The sequence below is a fragment of the Panthera leo genome, chromosome A2, assembly GCF_018350215.1.
Source record: "Panthera leo isolate Ple1 chromosome A2, P.leo_Ple1_pat1.1, whole genome shotgun sequence".
Lineage (NCBI taxonomy): Eukaryota > Metazoa > Chordata > Mammalia > Carnivora > Felidae > Panthera > Panthera leo.
The window spans coordinates 38,742,563-38,764,339 of NC_056680.1; the positions used below are offsets into that span (position 1 = coordinate 38,742,563).

The 21,777-nt window shown below is 47.6% G+C and overlaps 1 protein-coding gene across 1 annotated transcript in view; it reads right to left on the minus strand.

The window, feature by feature from the left end:
- Positions 1–20,875, minus strand: part of EIF4E3 (eukaryotic translation initiation factor 4E family member 3) — a 37,857-nt gene extending 16,982 nt beyond the window's left edge. Inside the window, exons 1-2 of the mRNA XM_042929979.1 lie at positions 20,691–20,875; positions 6,103–6,175 (exon numbers count right to left, since the gene is read on the minus strand). Of these exons, the coding sequence (XP_042785913.1) occupies positions 6,103–6,175; positions 20,691–20,875 (258 nt within the window). The remainder of the gene's footprint in view (positions 1–6,102; positions 6,176–20,690) is intronic.
- Positions 20,876–21,777: the final 902 nt, after the last annotated feature.

Genomic DNA, 21,777 nt, shown 5'->3' on the forward strand with positions numbered 1-21,777 from the left:
GAATGTTCTCAAGAACAGAAAAAGACAATATACTTGAAAATACTAGAGAAGAAAACAATGCCATGCTGTGACAGGCAACCGGGTGTAAGACAAACAAAAACACCCAGCAAATTATACCCCCTCCCCCCCAAAAAAAACAAAATTCAGAATTTCTCTTAAGGGCCATAGCATATGAAGCAGGAGAGTAGTTTTTTAAGTTCATTTAATTATTTTGAGAGGAGGCAGGGGCAGAAAGAGAGGGAGAGAGAGATTCCATGCTATTAGCAAAGGGTATGAAGTCAGGACCCTGATACCATGACCTGAGCCGAAATCAGGACCTGGATGCTTAACCAACTGAGCCACCCAGGTACCCCAGAAGAGTATTTTTTTTAAATAATATGCAAATATTTTCCTTTATTAGGAATGAATTTCTAGTTGTCTGGAGCTTGCTTCCCACCAACTGGATCAACGATATTTGTGAGGAAGGCAGAAAGAATCCAGAACAAAGAAGACAACTGAAGAACTTAGAGAACATTTTTAACTGACAGCAGACACAACAGGCTGAAAGCCAAGTGCTTCTGATTGGCAAGAGCTGGGCACTTGATAGAGAAAGGGGTTTTGCTCTGAATTCCAAAAAGGCCTGACTCACAGAGAGAACCAAAGTTTGGAGGTCTGGTCATCGCTTGATGATAAAATAAAGGATAGGGTGTTAGGGCAATCTCTCACCACACAGGAAGTCACTGAATAAAATGCAAAGTCTGGATTGGGGAGCTAAGTGGAATTCAAACTTTGAGAGGAGAGAGTCCCCAGAAAAGCCTGGGGAAAGACATCAGAGCTGCATGCATCTGGCTTCCTGAATAAGGCCCGCAGGTATATGTGTCTTTGTCAATGTTAATACTTTTAAGTGCACAGGGGCTTCACAGAATGGAAGTGAAAGCCCAGAGAAAGCAGTTGGACTCAGGAGCTTATACACTATTATAATGAAGGGTGATACACTGTGAAAAGTGACTGGCCAAAGGAGAAGGGGTTTGGGGCTCCCGACAGGTGGTAGGTTGGGGAGGTGATTAGGACATATATGGTAGACGGCTGTTGAGTAAGGTTTGCTATGCAGACTCAAGTGACAAGAAAGGGGGATACCCTTACAAATGGAAGTTTATGCCACATTAAAAGGGAAATTTATGCCCTGATGTTAGGCAGACAGGAGGGTAGAGGGCTCCTCTTGTGTCTGCTGTTTCTCAACTGTCTCCAGCTGAAAATAATTCTTATGCTAAAGTGGCATTTTAGGGGGTGGCATATTCCGATCTCCTTCAGAGACCAGGTTTTACATTTGAAGTGACTAAATTACTCTTCTTTGCAAGATTTAATTTGCCCCTTCAGCCTCACCCATACGAGGGCCCCCAGCAGAGACAGAGGATCATGGGTAACCTGACTGCAGTTCTATGTTGGCACAAATGGACAGTTACTATAAATGTTGATCTCATTATACACATGGTGAATAAATTAGATGATAAAGAAACCTGCCTTAACCTGAAATTAAGTCTGTGCTCCACAGACCCACGAAGCAGTCCTGGCTGCAGGACCTTTTGTCTGTCTTCAATGCGGAGACACTGAGTGTCTCTCTTTCTTACCTCGGTCCCTTCCCTTCACCCAAATGGTTCATTCCAGGCCATTCCATTGCAGGATGCCACCCACTGCGGGCTGCCCTTGTGTTCAAAATTTGAAGCAATCTTCACATCACTCTTCATTATCAGTGCTGACCTATAAACCTCTCCTGTTGTTTGTTTGTTTTTTTAAGTTTATGAGAGAGAGAGAGACAGCAAGAGCACAAGTAGGGGAGGAGCAGAGAGAGGTGGAGACAGAGAGAAGCAGGCCCCACACTGTTAGCGTAGAGCCAGACATGGTGTGTGTGTGTGTGTGGCGGGGGGGGGGGAGGGTGCTCACATGACCTGAGCTGAGATCAAGAGTTGGAAGCTTAACCGACTGAGCCACACAGGCGCCCCAAACCTCTCCTTTTGAAAGCGACAGCCCTCACTCCCCAGTGATGTGGAAGGCAATCTGTCGTCCTAACCTACTGATCCGTAAGAGCACAGCCATCCCACACCTTCTGATGAGGGATGATGTCTTGATTACCACTGGCAGTACACAGGTACAGAAGGAACACTCTTGATTTTAACAGATTATATGTATTTCTGATGAAGACTTTCTGTTTAGGATAAACGATGCTGGATATCCACCTACAAAAGAAATATGAAGTTTCTGTATTATGTAAATTTAAGTAAAAACTCAGCCAATTTATAGGAAATACCGGGGTGAACATGGCACAGGTGGAACACAGTATGGCCAAATCTTGAAGGGGATAACCCGGACGGCCGATACAGGATAGAGTGTTGGAGAGCAGTGAGTTTTCATGGGTGGAAATGCTGGTTTTGTGGTAGGAAAGCTAAAAGACAGTGGGGACGAGGGAGCCCTCTCTTGCAAATCACATTTGGCAGGTAGCTCTCCATTGTCTCACAGGTAAAATCAGGCATGTTCAGAAGCTGTGTCCTATTCTGTACTGTGTCCATTCAGGTTGTAAAAACACAGGAGAAATGTGGGAAGTTTGGAAATGTTTACAAAAGAGTGAAAGGAATCAATAAGCATCTGGAAAACACAACGAGATGAAAAATGGAATTTTCCAAGAAAGGCAGGAAAGTAGGAAATAAATTTAACTCCAAGCAAACAGAATTATTGTTGGCTACAGTGAGAGTGTCCTCAGCAGGGGTCAGTGGACCGTCTGGAGGCACGCGCCTCCCCACCTTCTCAGTCAGGGCAGAGTGAAAGAAAAAGAATTGAACTAGAAGGGGCGGGAGTTCTAGTCCCTGAGACGTGGCAAGATTGGCTGTTTCCACTAGATGTTTCCGAGCACTAACCTCTCAGTATCAGTGTCTCCAGCTAATAAATGGGAATAACCATTCCTCCCCGACTCCCATCAACATCTCTGATTTGCTGAAGGGCTTCAAAGTACAAAAAGACATATTATATCCTTATATATAAAGCAGTCATTAATAACACATGGTTCTCATATTTCATCCCAACAGGGATGGGGAAAAATCAAGGACACAATTAGGAATGAGTTTTTTAGTGCTGAAAGAGGGAAGGTCCAAAAATCAACACATGATCACAGAATAACAACACAGGGGAACCAAGGCATGTCCTCAAATGAATTAAAATTGGCACCAAAGCTAGTTGTTAAATACTAAGGACTATTCGCAAATGTTTAGGACACTCACAGACTGGAATCCTCAAATCACTGACAGGTTAAATATGTTGTCGTGAGTAGAGGTGTCAGTAGGGGCATAATCTGGGGGATAATACCTTGAAATAAATAATCTACAAGTAGTGCTATGTGGTTTTCTGACAGAAAATGTGACTGAGGAAACTACAAAAAGAAGTTCCAACAGAAGTAAGTGAATAATGGCAGGTGAGGTTTATTATTATTATTATTATTATTATTATTATTATTAGATACTTACTATGTACTTTTTACCTCCTTGTGCCATTTCATTCTCAGGGCCTCATGATACAATCAGTATCAAGATTCTCCCCATCTTGAAGATGAATAAGCAGGTACAGAGAAGTTAAGCAACCTGCCCGACCCCGTAAGCGGCAGACACGGGATACAAACCCAGGCAGTGTGACCGCTCTACACCGTCACCCACATCCTCGCCAGTCAACTGATGAGGCCAAGGGGTAGCATCCAACACCACTTTAGTAAAAGCTGCCAACGTCCAAGGGCTTTACTAAGTGCCAAGCACCACCAGGAACCGTCCACAAGCTCATCAAAACCTTGCTCAACCTTAGGGAGGTAGGCACTGCAATTATCTCAGTCTTACAGATGAGGAAACAGGGGGGCAGAGGCATCAGAGATAGGAAAGAACTTCCTGACCACTAAGGACAGTGTTTCATTATCACACCTCTCCAGGCCTCCTCAAAAGAGCCCCTTGTGCTAATTACTCCCTTGTGAAAGGTCAATACCACAGCAAAGCCATATATTTGTTTATGTGCTGTATATATGTATATATCTCTGACTTATGTATAAAAAGAGTAGGATTTTTTTTTACCCCACCAAGGATCACTTTTTGCCTCCATTGAGAACGTGGCCTACAGCTTAAAGGATCCTTATACAAGCAGTCAGTTGTGATTCAGGAAAGTGGTTCATTTATTAACTTCTCATTCATTCATTCATTCATTCAATCCTTCAGTATTTACTGAGGGAAAGGAACCAGACACAATACAGTATGGAACTGTGTTATTCCATTTATACGACAGTCAATAAAAGACAGAACAAATCTATGGTGATAGAAATGTGAACAGTGCTTGATTCTAGAAGAAAAAGACTGAATGCAAGGGCCCAGAGGAACTTTCTAAAGATGCAAATCTTTTTATCTTGATCTGGGTCATGGTTACACGTCTGCATACCTTTGTCAAAACTTATTAAACTGCATACTTACGAAATCTACATTTACTGAATTTAAATTATCTCCTAACAGAGTGTTCAAGAAAGTATTTCCCAGCATGTGCCAGCCTGGTTACTTTAAATTGGTCCCTGAAGCTCTAACTTGCTGCAGGATACCAAAGCCCAACCCAATGTTCTGTTGTCATGCAGGGTCAGGGAAACAGATGGACCCCTTGATCTGACTTCACCAGTGTTGTCTTGGAATCCCAGGTGGAGCTCTGATGACCCAACGTCATCACGGGGTGGAAAAAGTCAAAGGGATCTATGGACTTTCATGTGGAGACAGGCTTCAAAATCAAGTGCTCTGAGATCTGTACAACGACTGCTAGGGAAGAGGTGACGAAAGTCCGCAACATCACCGCAGGGAAGAAGCGAGGGGAAGCCTTTCCCGGAATATGAGAGCACTTATCCCTCTGGACGGGGGCCCACGTGCTGCCTTGTGACACTGCTTGTACTTGGCACCGCATGGTTATTGACAGCAGCTCTGTTCTTTCGCCTTCCACATGCTTACGTCATTTTCTCAATTGGAACAGACATGGCCTATGGTCTGGGCTGTGTTTTTACACCCGGCTCAGTGACCAGGCATGACACCTTAAAATCAGATTCCCAGGACCACAGAACCAGGCACATCAAATTTTCTGAACCAAATACTGGGAAAAGTGTCTGAAAAAAGATCTTTGCGCTACTTTTGAGTATGAGAACCTGCCTAAGGGACACAATCTAGATGCCCGTCTCATGGAATTGCTAATACAATTTTAGAGGCACAACAGGAAAACTCCAAAGCTGGCCCTTCCAGAAAATTCAAGACAACTAGTCATTGCAAGAATAAAGCAGCCTTAAAATCCTTATTCTGTCTAAAACACTATATTATCCTCGAAAAGGGGGATAAACTTGATAGACTTTGCTTTTGAAGAAAATGGAAATATGATCAACTAAATAAACCAGGGTTTTTGGAAATTTTCTTCATAAGAGTTGGCCAGAGAAAGAACTAACAGATCTAAGCTTATACGTGTTGAGAACCTACCATGTATCAGGTATTCTGCTAAGCAGGGTATAAACATTATCTTGCTCACTCTTTCCAACCACTCCGGAGGTAGGTGCTATCATTATACCAATGTTTGCAGAAATTAAAAGGGTTAACATTTGCCCAATTTAGGATGATGGAAGCAGGAAACTGGCTTGAGACCTTCTACTTTCATGCTTCACACCTGCCTGCTCTTCCTAGGTGGCCTATAACCTTAGATGACCCTGCAGGGATATGATTTTGCCTCTCAGAGAAGGGTAAGAGAACCCAGAGAGGGAGTGGCCAGGCTGGTATTTGAATGGGGGCACACATCCATGTAAGGACGTACCACAGCCTGCTGCCCCTGAGGGTCTGTGAAGGATTTAGGTAGGAACTAAGTTTCAGCAGGTCACTAAGAGAAGAGCAGGCCACTTGGACGTGCGCTGGGCCAGCCTCTGGGTTACACGTAGCTGAGCGCGGCTCTACCAACTTGGACCTGAGAGCTGACGCCCGATGTCAGAACCCTGGGTGGGGACGGCCAGCACGGCAGCCGTTTCAGGTTGGAGGATTAGAGGTCCAACATACACCACGTTCACCTGGGACGTCCACTTCCTGGACGTCTTACCTGGACTGTCTGCACCGTGTAGATTTTCTTCAGGTTCGAGGCACACTCAGCTGCTGTGGCACCAGGGAGGGATCTGAGCGAACAAAAGCAAAAGAGCAAAGAAACAAGAGAAACAAGTAGTCAATGTTCCTGAAAGAAGTCTGCAAGTCTTTGCACAAATTAGGTCTGAAACCACAGAATCAGGCATTTTCTGGAATGTTCTTTAGAATTCAAGATGTGAAATTCCTACTTTGTGAAGTCATGTGTTTGCTTCTCCTAAATGTAAGCATGTTTATTCTGTGGAAATTTAATTAAAAACAATTTTTTTAAAGGAAATGTATTTAAAAAAATATTGGAAACTTAAAAAAAAAAACACATTTTAGAAAGCACTAAAATCGCCTTGTCACAACCAAACCTTTTGCTAGGACTGTGGAAAAGAAACGATGCCTACTGTGCAGGTAGGTGACAGGTAAATTGCAGGATCATTGCCGGGATACAGGTTTGAAAACCTTGTCAGTTCCCCGGTGGTAAATATTCACAAACTCTTTAAGAAACAGAGCAACCTTTTGGCAACTTTAAGAAAACACCATCACTAAAAGTCAACTGTAGTTTCACCTGAAATTTGCATACATTTCCAAAACACTTCCTTTTAGAAAAATTCTTTCAGTTACTTTCTCGGGCTGATTTAATTAGCTCTGGGGAACTCTGTGGTCAGAATACATTAATCTTTAGTTTGCCATATGTTCCACTAGATGGCAACATACTACAGGTTTATTCACCAGAAAAATCCGGCACCATTTCCTGGGACTGGGTCTCATAGATCCTTAGAAGCTAAGACTCTCAGTTCCTGCCACCTTTTCTTTCTCCCTACACTGAATTACCAGTTCTTGCTCAAGACCGTTGGGATTCAGGTATGTCAGGCCGAAGATGAAAACTCACCCCTCAAGTAAAGCTTGAAAGCCTCATGTCTGGTTGTGAGGTGAGAAATGGGGTTTGCTGAGAGGAGAACATGCTGGCTTATGGTTGACCCACTAGCATCAGGCATCTGTAAAAAATGATCTTTACTGGCCACTTGCAGAGACACAGCTCCCATGGAACCTAAAGGCATTGCGCTTTCTGGAGAGCTGTTAAACCATTGCACGCTTGAGATACACACAAAACTCACAGAGCACAGAGGCAGAGAGGACAGCAAAGAAGGATCGTGCCCAGGTATAGGGGGGGCATGAGGTATGAGTGGCAGGGTTCTACAGAGTATAATTCTGGAACTATGGGCCAGTAAATGCTCTCTGGTATCTAACTGGAATAGAAAAAAATTATTTCTGAATACAATTCCCTTGTTTGAAGGTCACTAAGGAAGAACAATTATAGACCAGTTTACGGGCAAACAAAGGACCATGTTAAGTAGGTGAAATCTGATAAATAAATCTAACCCAAGTGTTTACGACTCTTTTCTAGTTGTTTATAAATATGCTGGACATTTTTTTAAAGCAATAACCAACATGATTGCATTTTCTTGCCAGACCTGAAGGCTCAAATAACTATGTTGAAGAGTGCGGTGAACAGTGAGGTATTCAATCAACACCTAACTCTGACAGTGACTGGGCCCCAGATCAATCAATCCATCAGCCCACAGAGACTGCCTTGACTTGGATAAATACTAATTTACTATTTAATGCAGGTTGTTCTGCTGCTTTTGGCTTAAATTATAAAAAGATTGAACAAAAAAACCAAGACAGACCTTGAACCTTTTCTGGATAGATTTTCACATGAGAAAATCTATTACTTTTATATGAAAACCTACTGGCATTTATTCTAATGTCTATTTCTTTTCACTTGAAAAGTTTAGCTGACCTCTCCACCAAATATGCCCAGCAGGATATATCCCTGGATTACCCAAAGCACATAGGAGAGTATATACAGGGCTCCTTCCCTAACAGGGTGGGAGACAGGTTAGGATTCAAAGGAAGGAAATGTACTTTGTCTTTCCTTCTTCTTAAAAACGGTATGTTTCAAATTTTTACTATTTCTTAAATCACACTTCAATTTTTTAACTGTGCAGAAGGAGTATAACTGGAATGTTCACCTCAGACATTAGGTCAACTTAATACAATGTGAAGGTAATACTGTTTACCTGGAAAAAGTCACTGAGGAATATTTCCTTTATATGCCTCTTTTTAAATGCCTCTGTATCCACACTGTGGTCTTTTAGTTGCATTCTAGTATAGGAGACAACCATACAAAATCATTCAGGGTCCCTCAGTTTCACTGTCTAAGTCTTACAAAGAAATCTAGTTTCCAGGGTCCAGAAAGGGATCTTGAGTACAACAACAAGGCAACTCCGTCTGGGTCAGATAATATTATCAGGAGCTAGTGTGTGAGGACACTCCTGCCGGTGTGCTAACCATTCCCCCTGCACTGCATAGCTGTCAGTGTGCAAACGATTCCCCTGCACTGCACTCCTGCCAGTGTGCTAATAATTCTCCAGCACTGCATTCTTGCTAGTGTGCTAACCATTTCCCTTGCATGGCACTCGTGCCAGTGTGCCAACCCTACCCTCTGCTCTGCACTCCTAATGGTGTGCTGCACTCCTTCCAGTGTGCTAACCATTCCCCTACTCTGCACTCCTGCTGCTGTGCCAACCCTTCCCCCTGCACTGCCCTCCAGCCACTGTGCCAACCTTTTGCCCTGCACTACACTCCTGCAGACGCACCAACCATTCCCCTGCATTGCACTCCTGCCAGGGTGCTAACAATTTCCCTGCAATGAACTCCTGCCAGTGCGCCAACCATTCCACCTGCACTGCATTCCCACCACTGCGCCCACCCTTCCCCCGGCACTACACACCCACCCCTGCACCCACCCTCCCCCAGTAGTGCCCCCCCACCGTACGCCCACCCTTCCCCCTGCAAAGCACTTCTGCCCTCACTGCACTCCCACCCATGCATCCACACTTCCGCCTGTACTGCACTCTCGCCTGTGCGCCAACCTTTCCCCCTTCACTGCAGTCCCACCAGGGCACCCATCCTCACCCTGCACTGCAATACCTCCGGTGCGCCAATCCTTCCCCCTGCACTGCATTCCTGCCAATGTGGTAACAATTCCCCATTTCCCCTGCACTGCACTCCTCCTAGTGTTCCAAACATTCCCCCTGCACTGCACTCCTGCAGGTGCACCAACCATTCCACTTGCACTGCACTCCAGCCAGTGTTCCAACCCTTCCCCCTGCACTGCACTCCCGCCCGTGCCCCCACGCTTCCGCTCACACTGCACTCCTGCCCGTGCGCCCACCATTCCCCTGCACTGCACTCCTGCGGTCCTAACCATTCCACCTCCATCACAGCACTGAATCCCTGCCACCCAGCTTTGTGGGAAGAGTCTTTCCAGTAGAGCAGAGAAAGTTCTCACACAAACCAACAGGATCACCCTCAGTGAGAGGTGTCTTCTGATTAACATTTCGTGATGCTGATGTACTGGCATTTTAAGGAAAAATACCAGCTTCTATGGAAATTCGGTTTCCTAATTTCTTAATGGAGAAGGTTGGATTCTGTGATCTTCAAGGTTTCCTCTTGCTGCCGGAGTGTCTTCTGAATATCCAGGTTTCAAAGTAACGAAACAAGTGTTGTCGGAATTCCTGACAGTACAAAGTGGTTGGCTTGGCCAGTGTAGGAAAGGTATTCTTCTGTGAGCCAAATCTGATCGCGACGGTCACTGAAAAACACCACTATGCCTAATCCTCACACCTGACCTGGGACATCTTTAACAAGCAAAACCGCGTCATATCCACAGAATCAATTTTAAAAGGGTAATAAGCAAGCTGAGATTTTAAAATAATCTGCCTTGTAAACAGGTCAGCCTGTACTTGACTTGCCGGTTCAAAGTTGAACCAGAAGCTGCATCGTCTACTGTTACTGTTTCTTAAAGTAGCAATGCGGGTGGCTCAGGGCAGAGATGCAGGCCTGGCAGCTGACCGCCCTGCACCCCTCCTCCCCGTGACTCTGAAAGAGACTTGTGCCGGCTGGAAGATAAATGTTTGCCCCGGAGGTAAATCAAAGACACACTATTACTTATCTCACATACACAGTATATTCTCGTATCTTTAACAAACCTTTGTATTTCATTCATGTTACAAACCCAAACCTCTCAACAGAACCCTCAGCAAACCCTCACTCTGCAGACCAAAGAAGGTACTCATCTGGGCGTGATGTTGCGTGCCCCCCTCCCCCCAGGGGACACGTGGCAATATTTGGAGACATGTCCAACTGTCACAATTGAGGGGGATGCTACTGGTATCTAGTAGGTAGAAGTCAGGGCAATTGTGGAGCCTCCCAGAGGGCACAGGACATCCACCTCACCCCCAACAATGGATTATCTAGTCCAAATGTCAACAGAGTCCATGCTGAGAACCCCTGTCAGAAACATGTAACAGAGTCTCAGAGGATTTATAATTTATTTAGTCAACAAAGATTCACTGCACATCTCTTTTAGCTGATGGGGACACAGTTGTGATCACTCGACACAAAGACCTGTCCTCATGAAGTTTACGTTCTCGAACTGGCACCCCCGCTTTCTGAACTCCCCAGATTCCTGAAGCCAAAGAAATTATGATCTCTTTTCTTTGCCAAGGAGGGATGAGGTGGGAGAGAAAGCCATGAGAGGAATATACTTGTCGACGATGACCCTTCCTAGAAGGACACACAGCCAGAGGGGTGGGAAATCACAGAACCAGGGACTCAGAACCTATTTTCACATCCTCTGAATTCTATACCCCCTTTTTGAGGTATACAGCTGCAGCTGAGGACACAGGAGCAGAACAATAAATGCTCCCTGGATGGATCAGATTAAGGAGTTTGAAGTGTTCACCAAGAGTGTTCCGATTTAATGATATTAATGTAATGGCCTCCTTTTATTGAGCACGTGTCATATGAGAGGGTCTGGCTTCTATTGTCTCCAATCCTTTAGCAACGCGGTCAGGTTGGTGTCATCATCCCCACTTTATTAATTAGGAAACTGAGGCTCAGTGAGTCTTTTTAAGTAGCAAATCTGGGTTCTTTCCCTGATCTGTCTAGCTCTCATGCCCATGATCTTCCTCTTAAACAAGGATGGCTCCCAGTAAAAACCAGTCACTGGCGTCATGGGTGGTCACACATGGACTCTTAACAGCAAATCCCTCTCTCATCTCTTTTTAGACTACCTACTCCCTTCTTGGACCCACCACCTGCTCCGGACTGTCATCCCCCTGCCAACATCCATCTGGCCACACTGCAGGGAGGGGGGCAGATGTGGAGACGCAGGGCTGGGATGGATGCTACCAGAATCCCTGGCAATAACGATACCCAAAAATGTGATATAAGGGACACAATTCAGTAAGAACACATGTACCGGTCATCATTTTCTGGGGCTGAACATGAGAAGAAGATACGTCACCAAATAACACGGGCAGGAAAGCAGAGGGGCTAAGAGGATCATCTTTAGAATGAATGGACTTGAGTTCAAGTCCCAGCTCAGCCACCTTCCAGCTGGGTGATAAGCCTGACCCTCTCTGACCCTCACTTCCTGTTTCTGAGAAGATGGTTTCTATCACCCATTGCTTTGCCACTTAGATGACATGAACGAATTCTATTTAAAGCATTTACCCAGCATGTGGCATTTAGTATGCAATTGTGGCTAACATCACCATCATCATCATCACCATCAGGGGCAGAAAAACAGGAACCGATGAGCATGCGATTAGAATTGAGAGATACTGAGTACGTTTTCTAATCTGTGGGGCAGCCAGCAAGAATCCCAAGTCTGTGAGAGTTACACACACAGCTGAGAAACTCCTGTATTCCTTCTTCAGAAAAGAAAGCCCATCGGGTGCCGGTGTCTCCGGGATTAAGGCCAGAGCTACCCTGAGGGCTGTTTCCACTCCGAGTTGGCTAATTGAGAAGCTGTGATGGTTTAGGGCAGAAGTGAGAGGGGGTCCTTCGAGGTCTGCCAAGTAGGTGATTTGTGTAAAGACGTCAGGGGAACTATTAATGTTACTTACACCGCAAACTCGCAAATCCAGCTTTATATTACTCCTGTGTGTCTTCAACTGCATAACAGAATAACAGGAAATGCATCTTAAGACTCTTTATGTAAAATTTCTTTTCATTTGGGGAGTTAGGAGAAGGCAGGAAGCCCCATAAGTTTGGACCAACAGTTCTACCTAAATGGTTTACAGACACCTAAGCACCATTTACATGCAAAAAGCTAATGTGTTACTTACAAATCATCTTTATCGATTCATTAAAGCAGGTCCCTGAGAATTTCACAAGACAGAACCCTTCCAGTTCAATTTAAGTCTGAAATGCTCCAAGGCGTTTTATCCTCTCCCTTATTCCAGAAATACTTACTGAGCCCCCAATACTTGAAAAGGCCATGTATCACGTGTTATGTGCATGCATTATGTCATTTCACCGTCATTAAAACATCATGAGGTAAACAGTGGTTGCAAACCCACTCTGGGTTGCAAACCCAGAAAAGCAAACTAAGTTTGAGGGTGGTGACTTGGCCAAAGCCACAGAGTTGACTAGTGGCAGAGCTGGGACTTGAACCATGGATGGCTGGCAACCTCGCTCTTTCCCACGAACCTGAAGTGATCACGTACTACCTGACCCATCCTCTGCTTGGTGGCATGAATACAACTCTGCACCAAGCAGTCTCAACCCTCCTGCAACTTGCAATCCTCAGTTTACTTCCCTGCAATACAAACGCACCTTCTCCATTCAACCCCACCCTTAAAGATACGGTTGCTACAGGTAAGGCTCATGAATAATTCATGGAGACAGAAGCCCTTGCGAATACTCCAGGCAAAGATCTTCGCCCGTTACCTGGCTAGCTCTTAGCAGGCCACAGCACCACTTACCAGTGACCTGGACACCTGGAGATGCTTCTTAGAAAGAAAAGATGCTGGAAAGGTTTCCCCAAATCCTGCCTGCATCCTTGCCAAAGCGTGGTCAGTTAATTGGCGGTGTTGCTTGGGAGCTTGTTAGAATGACAGCATCTCCAGGCCCATTAGACACCTGCTGAGTCCTATGGGATTTGTATATATATTGAAGTTTGAGATGTGCTGGCCTGTGTCATCTAAATTAAGTCACCGTAAGAAATGCTAACAACTTGGGAAGTAAAAGCTAATGAACTACAGATAGCATCATCAAAAACACATAAAATCCCTCTTCCCACAGATGCATTTTTTGTCGTCACCCCAAGAGATGATCAACATGAGGCTGTCGTTAAATGTGAAGGACAATCCGACACAAGCTCTTAAATCTGGATTTGAGGCAAGGATCTCTTCTTTGCAAATTCTGAAGCAGGGAGTCCCTGGCTTCATTTTTTCCCCCATGAAACAGGAGCTCGGTTTCTTCGTTTGTGAAATTAAGTGGGAGGACCAGATTGCCTCTCAAGTCCTACCTAGCTTCCTTATTTCAGGATATGAGATGTGGAAGAATTGTGTCCTGTTCATTGTTCACGTTCACAAGGAAGTGGTGTTCAACAGGGCTAGAGACACCAGTGCTTGGGGTCACACACAGTCCTGAGTTCAAATCCTGTTTCCATTTTGTACTGGCTGGGTAACCTTAGTCAAGGTGCTTCTCTGGGCCTCAACTTTCTCATCTGTAAAATGTTGCTGACACATCCTACTGCAACATTGTGAGAACCTTGTGGGTACTTACGTACCGCACCCAGGGCAGCACCTAGCCCAACAGAGTACACAGGAATTAATACTGACAAGCTAGAGTGGAAAAAGATGTGAAATTTTGCAAACGGTACAATATATCCACATAACATATGCACACACCCAATGTCCAAGCACATGATAAAAGGTTGGTGAAAGAAATGAATACTGACAATATTCCACCTTGTATGAGTGACCACTTCATTTGAGCCAAGGGAACAACCTTAGAGAGGGAGAGTTGAAAGCCAGGGATAGGTCTCATAAAGCCAGTCTTGTTGAATTTACTGACATCCGGCTCAGCAGTCAGAGGGAAAGTCTTGACAGGCTCAGTTCTGTGATGAAGAGCACCCCTCCTAAATCGTTCACTCCATTAAAGCTGATTTTGACTTAATCACTTTTATTTTTTTAAATTTTTTTCAACGTTTTTTTAAATTTATTTTTGAGACAGAGAGAGACAGAGCATGAACAGGGGAGGGGCAGAGAGAGAGGGAGACACAGAATCCGAAACAGGCTCCAGGCTCCGAGTTGTCAGCACAGAGCCCGATGCGGGGCTCGAACTCACGGACCGTGAGATCATGACCTGAGCCGAAGTCAGACGCTTAACCGGCCGAGCCACCCAGGCGCCCCTCAACTTAATCACTTTTAAACACACCTGTGGCTTGCGGCCACACCAGCTTCCTGTTTGACAGTCACATACAAAAATGGTCCAGGGCCTATCTGGAACATTTAATAACGCATCTATTGAAACACGCTTCATAGTCTAAATGCTTTATTTTTGCACGTTTATTTTTATTTTTCCAGGCTTCCATCTATTTTCATTCCTGGCCTCTAAGCTCCTGGACACTAGCAAATGGAACTCTTTCCCTCTTGGCATATAACGAATCCCTGAGCACACAGAGGTTGGGTGGGAGAGAAGTGTGACAGTGTCAGAGGTGACAGGAGCACTAGGGCCAGGTTTTGGACTGTCACCATGCCAGACCACTGACGTCCTGCGAGCTGTCTCAGGTTTGGAAATAAGGAAATGGCATCTGTAATAATAAAAGAAGGAAAATACACTTTTTAAGCAGCTAGTGCCAGGGAAGGGCTTATAACTTTCCTGGGTGAGAATGTTTAGGGCCTTCAGGCCTACCTGTGGGAAGGAACCAATGACCCAAAGACTGAGGTCATGAGCCCCTCCTTCAGAGCGTTTCCCCACCTGAGCTCCCTGGAGACCCTTTGCCCCGTCCAGAAAATAAAATCCTGGGACAATAAGAGAGACTGTGGGTTCAGAAAGGCAAAAATGAAAGCAGGAAAGGAAAAGTCGAGATGCCAGCCACTCTGTCCCTGTCAGCTATGGCAGTCTTCTACCCTCGCCTGGTCCCAAAAGGCCACTCTATGAACAAGAATGGTATTGAGATCCTCTCCAACAAGCATGGCCTCGTCCCCATATCAGATTTGTTATTAGGAGCCCACCATTGGAATGCATGTGAAAGCACCACATCGTGAAAGGGGGCTCCCTCTGGTACCTCCTGGAACTCTCTACTGATGCTAAGGAAGCATGTGGTACAAAAGACGTCCCTTCCGGGAGGCCCAGAACCATGCTGTCATTGTGCATGTACTGTTAACGGTGAGAACAGGGATGGGCAAATGATATGCTCAGTTAGCCTCATCCATAAACAGAGCAGTAATTCTTCATGTGTGATGGGTAAGGCATTTGTCACAAATATGCATTCCATCTCAGGGGTCTGAGAGAGCAGGTCCTGGGCGGGGTTGGGAGCCTCTATTTTAAGAGGCACAGCCAGGTGGTTCAGATGTAAGTGGAGAGAGATGACAGTGAAAAACACTGGTTGGGTGGAGGGAAACCCCGATGGGGTGGGTTGGTGGGAGGCTCACGTGACTGGCCTACCTTTGTGACTAAGACACAAGCACACAAATACTCCCTAAGCACCTACTATGTGCACTGTCATATCCACTCCTAGGGAGCCAGACATGAGGCAGTCCAAGTCTCATGGTCAAGAAGGAGGGACAGAGAAGCAATCAATAATTCTTAATATAAATAGTGGCCTGTAAAAAATGCTGCAGGTGCACAAAGGAGGTGGTGGGATGAATCCTGCCTAGGCCAAGGGCTAGTTAAGCACAATTACAGAGTTGGCATCTTTGCAAGGCCTTGAAGGATGCATGGCAGCCTTTCAGGTAGACTAAGGGGAGAGAGGCATCCCAACCTGAAGGAACATCATGAGACAAAGATCAGAGGCTGTCAAGCCCACGGTTACCAGAGAGACGACACGCTGGGTCCAGGGAGACGCACAGAGAGTGGTGTTTCGGAGTTGGGGAGATACAGGTGATGACGCTAAAAACAAGGTGGGTTTCACGTTAAAAACAGCAATGTAGACGTTTATAACCTGCAATCTACAGATTTTAGGTTTTGTTTTTGTTTTTAACCTGCGGAATGCTTTCTTCAAATTAGAGTGGCCAGTTTCTAAAATAAACCACCACCAACAAAACCAATCAGAGCTGCTCTAGTCAAAGGAGGGTGGCGATCCAGAATCCCACCTGCTGGGGGCACACAAGCCCACAACAGAGGCACCCTGAGGTGGTGACAGATGGAGTCACAGTCCGCTGCTGTGGCACAGGTGAAAAGGTAGGGGTTTGGAGTGGCAAGACCAGGTACAGTGTAGAAGGCTAAGCCTGGAAGCCCAGGTAGGGGGGTGCTGGGAGAAGGGAAGAACTTGGGGCCAGGCAGGCTAGCATGTACCTGGGGCTAGAGAGCACCAGGCCCTGCAGAGGCACGGACATGGAGGGGAGGGGCCGGATTAGACTTCCAACAGGGGACCAGCCATTGGAAGCACAGAACTGGATGGAGTAGTGTACTTTGAGAGAGGAGTCAAGGAACAAACGGAAATTCCGACTCTGAAAAATGTGTCAGATGGTGGTATTGCTAAGCAGCATGTGGTAGACTGGGTGTCTAGAACTCAGGAGAGAGGTCAGGGCTAGGGAGGCAGATTTACAGAATCGGATGAACCACCATGACAGAGAAGGGGAAGTCACCAGGGGTATAATCCCACAACCCCGAACTATTCAGGGTGGGATGGCTGGTACCAGGTGCTGATCCAGGAGCTGAGGGCAGGATGATGCAGAAAGGACTCTGGGAAGCCGACATGCCAGGGAGAGGAGACCTGCAAATGCAGGCTCCTATGGAAAAAACAAAGGAGGGTCAGGGGCACGGGAAGTGTGTGTCAGGATGTGTGCGCCATTTTGCATCAGTGGTTAAGGAAGGCCCTGCTGAGATGACACGTGAGCAGAGACCAAAAGGAGAGGAAAGCCCAGTCCTAGCAGGTGAGTGAGGGAAGGGCATTCCAGGCAGGAGGGGCTGCTGGTGGCAAAGGCCCATGCTTGGGATGATAGAGAAAGACCTAGAAGGGTAGGAGAAAGAGTGAGAGGGAGACGAGGGTGGGGGAGGGAGGGGGAAGGTATATTGGGTGGGGACAGGAAATGCTATAGCGTCTCAAAGGCTATTGTAAGTACTTTGGCTTTTGCTGAGTAAAAAGGAGAGCAGGCCTTCACTTAGGTATTACAGGGACCACTTCAGCTGCTGGGATGGGAAGGGACTGTAGGGGGTCAGGGTAGAAGCAGGGAAAATAGTCAGCACGCTCCTGCAATGGCCCAGGTGAGAGAGGTGGTGTGGCTCAGGGTTAGGATGCGGGTGGAGAGAATGCATTGGGTTCTGGATACATTTGGATGGTAGAATCAACAGCATCTGCTGAGAGTGGATGTAGGGGAGGGAGAAGGAACAGGAGAAGAAAAGGAAGGGAGAGTCACAGAGGTCTCCAAGAGTTGGGGGCTGAGCACCTGGAAGGATGGACTCACCGTCAACTGCTCTTATCTGAGATGGGAGACATGGAAGAAGACAAATTGGGGAGAGAAACTGAAGAGGTGGTTTGACTTGTGTCGAGTTCACATGTGTATCAGATGGAGACAGAGAGAAGGAGACGGATGCACACGTGTAAAACTGTGGGAATCACCAGCAAAGTGATGGAACTAAAAGCCTTGTGACTGAACGGCATCACTGGTGTGGTGTGGATGGGGACAAGAGGCCAGAGGACTGAGTCCCATGGACAATACTCAGAGGAAAGGGGGTCACCACGAGATGAAAACAAAGCACTGAGAGAGAGACATGCAACCAAGAGTAGCCTCTAAGATCAAGACAGGACGCGGCTTTAAATACCCAGAAAAGGGGAGGAAAAGTCTCCATCCTATATCCCCAACCAAAATTATACCCCCATATGCTTGAATTCTTAGCCATACCATCTAATTTAAAACAACAACAACAACAACAACAACAACAACAACAACAACAAGAACAATGGACTTACTGGAAATTACTATTGAAGATGCAACTAACTCTACTAAGGGACTCTCCCATTCATTCATGGGGGGAAATGAGTTCAGGTTGCTGGCCTCCTAGCACTGAGTTCACACAGGGTGCTCCATCCAGGGACTATTAGTATGTGTGGTGGTGGTGGGGGGGGGGGAGGTGAGGTGGTAATTTGGGAGCTTCAGGTAACAGTGTTGTCAGCATTTATTAAACACTTATTCTATGCCAGGCACGCATGTGAGTATTTTATACTCATCCAATAATCCTTAGAACAGCCCTATGAGATATAGTCTATGATTATTCCCATTTTACAAACAATGAAACTGAGCATTTAGAGTGACTAGATCACTTGTCCATGGACACACAGTAGGCTGAAAGGGACAAGTAGGTAGTAGGTGCCAAAGGATAGTCTACGCGCCTCTACGTGCTGTGGAACTCAATACTGATGCCCTCAGTGGCGGACATCAGCTATGCTGGGGTGAAGGTTGCTTTGGAAAGCTCTCCTGAGAACATCACTACTCTCTATAGAATCCTGTTTCCCTAGGGAGGAATGGTTACAAATGAACTTCTAGAACATAATGTGTTCACAACCCCACAGGGAAGGAGACCAACCTACAGAAACAGAAGGGACTCCCAGAGAAGGGAATACAGCTCAATAAAAGCCATGGGGTGAGTGGTCAGGCAAAATGAATTCAAATGAAGAATGCTGGAAGTAATTATACTTTCTAAGTTAATGTAATTATTTCTATTACAAATTTGGACACTATGGACACTATTTCATTTGACTGCTGGCTTTCAGAGATCAAAAATGCAGAAATACAGACCAGGAGAGCTCGAGTTTGTGTCTTCAATGAAGTTACTACATTCTTATCCTAAAAGATCCCAGATATTCTTAGAAAGTTATTTACTGTTATGTAGTATTAAAATCTTGGACCATACTTAAAATGCTGTGCCTTTAAGTAGGCTATTTGTGACCTGTTTAAAAAGAAACTCCCTCAAGCCTGTTTCCACCAGTCAAGAGTTTCCCCATTATAGACCAGAGATCCAGGTTTACCTTGAAAACATATACTAGGTAACAACATTAGTTACAACACACCTTTGAAAACAGACACATAATTTCATTCTGCTAAAGTTTGCCAAAACCACTCCTGTTATGACGGTAAAATGCTTTCTTAGCATCCCATAATGAAAGTGAAAATGTTTTAGATAACGAGACTCTTGAATCTACCCCACCCCCTACTTCTTTGGGTCCCCGGAAAAGGCAGTGGCTCTGAGTTTCAATTCTTACAGAGGGGTGCTATTTCCAATAAGAAGAAAGGAACAAACTTATGTCCCTTAAAAGGGTGAATATCACTTTTTAAAAACCTTGCAGGCATGTTATGGAAGGCTTTTAAAGACCTGACTTGGGTCTATTAAGTAAATTTCACAGAAAACAGCCATACACCTTCCTCCCTAACGCTTAACCAGAGAAACAGTGTCATCAAAATTTCCATAAGCTCTTGGGACAACCTTGAGGTGTCATCGTTGGGCACCCACTGGGTGACAGATACCAAAAAGGGCTTCACATTAGTGAATTTATTCATTTGTCAAAAACTTCTCGTGCTCCTGCTGTATGCCAGGTACAGTTCTAGGTGCTGGGATACAGCAAAAGTCAAGGACAAAGTCCCTGCTCGTTGGCTTTTAACAGAGGAGAAAGTACCCAGGGACTGAGACAGACTGAAAATAAAGTGATTCATACAGAATACTATGTGGCAGCATTAAGCATTACAGAGCAAAATAAGCGAGAGCAGGGGAACACAGAATGACTGCAAGGTTTGGGGTGTGCTAATTTGGATACGGTGGTCAGGGAAGCATCTCTGAAGAGATGGCACCTAAGCCGTCCCCCGAGAGAGCCATAATTGTCCCCGCTTTACTGACTAGGTGAGGTATTGCTCACCGTTGAATTCCCAGCGCCTAGAAGGCGCGTGGCTGCACCGTAAGTGGTCAGGAAGGACCTGCCCAGGGTTTGAGCAAGAACGCAAAGCGGTGTCGGCGGCAGTTTCGGTGGGGCGCGGGGTGCAGGCCCCCGCTGGGCCGCGATCCTCGCCACCCCGGCGCACTTGCCAGGGGGCCGGCCGGTCCGCTTTCCCGAGCGCTGTCACCGCGGAGGTCGGGTCCCGAGCTCCCCCGGAGCGCCGCGGGGGCAACCAGGACAGCGCCGCTCTCCCCACTTTACGGCGGGGACCCAACGACCCCCGACCGGGCCATCTCCCAGGGCCCGGCCAGGGCGGCCGCCCGCCGGCACGCTTCCTTTGCGGGGAAGAAAGGGGGGAAAGTGCTGCCGAAACTTTTGGGGCTGCGCCTGTGCCCTTCCGGGCGGAGCCGAGGCCGCCCAACACTCGCTCGCCCCGGCCCAGCCCCGGGCTCCCGACCCGGCTCTGCGCGAGCCCTGGGGGCGCGGGCGGCCGCGGAGCGGGGCCGGGGGGCCGCGCCGAGACAAAGCGGCGGCGCGGGCCGGGCGGGCGCACGGCGGCGGCCGCGGGGCCGGGGCCGGACGCGGCGGGCCCCGCGCCCCCTCACCTGTCGAGCCAGAAGGTCCAGGGCGAGTGCAGCGGGACCTCTCCCGGCTCGGGCCGCAGCGCCGACAGCTGCTGCAGGCCGAGCGGCGGCGCGGCGGCGGCGGCGGCGGCGGCGGCGGCGGCGGCGCGGGGCCCCGGCGGCTCCCGGGCCCGGGCGGGGGGCACGGCGGCCGGGGGCATCGCCATTTTCTCCGCCCCGCCTGCGAGGCCGGCGGACGCGCGGACCGCGGGGCGAGCGGCGGCTGAGTCACCCCGGCCCCCGCCCGCCCCGCCGCGGCCGCCCGGCCCCGCCCCGCGCGCCCCGGGCCCGCCGCCCGCCGGGGCCTGGGAGCCGCGCCGCCTGCCGCTGGGGGCACGGCACGACCGGGCCGCCAGACCGAAGCCGGCCGGCCCGCTGCGGGCTGCGGGGCCCATTTGGCACCGGCCTGCATCCCGCGGCGGGGGCGGGGGGCTTGGGGCGGGCGGGGGGAGACCGACGGCAGACCGGCCTGCGGGAGAGCAGAGCTGCGGCCGGGTATGGATTAGCGGGCTCTGGGGGTCGGGGAACAGAGGACCGGTCAAGGAGAGGGCTCACTCTGCAGCCAGACAGGGGGCCGGAGAGATGGATGGGCGGGCTCCGGAAAGATGGAGGGATGGACGGACAGACGGACCAGTGGATGGAGTTTCAGACGCACAAGTAGGGAGGCGAAGAGGGGTGCATAGAAATACCAGCAGTCTGAAGGATGGGTGGGAAAGCTGGCAGATGGTTGGAGGAGGATGTAGCGATGGAAGGGCAGATGGAAGCACAGTTGGATGTGACAGATAGATGGCAAGGGGAACCGCTGGCCAAGTGGATAAAGAAAGTGGAATGCCCAAGAGTGCAGGAAGAGAGGCCGGGCAGACACAAGGCAGGAACCTCTGACTTGGGCATGAGGTGGTGATAGGTCGGTTCTGTATTCTTCCTGGTGTGCATGTTTCCCAACTCAGCTAATTTTAAGGGAACAGAGCTCCCAGCTCAGCCTTACTGGGGCCACCATATGTCTAGAGTCAGGCACCAAGTCTGGCCCAAAGGCTGGCCAACTTCAAACAAAGGTTCTCAGAGTCAGTCT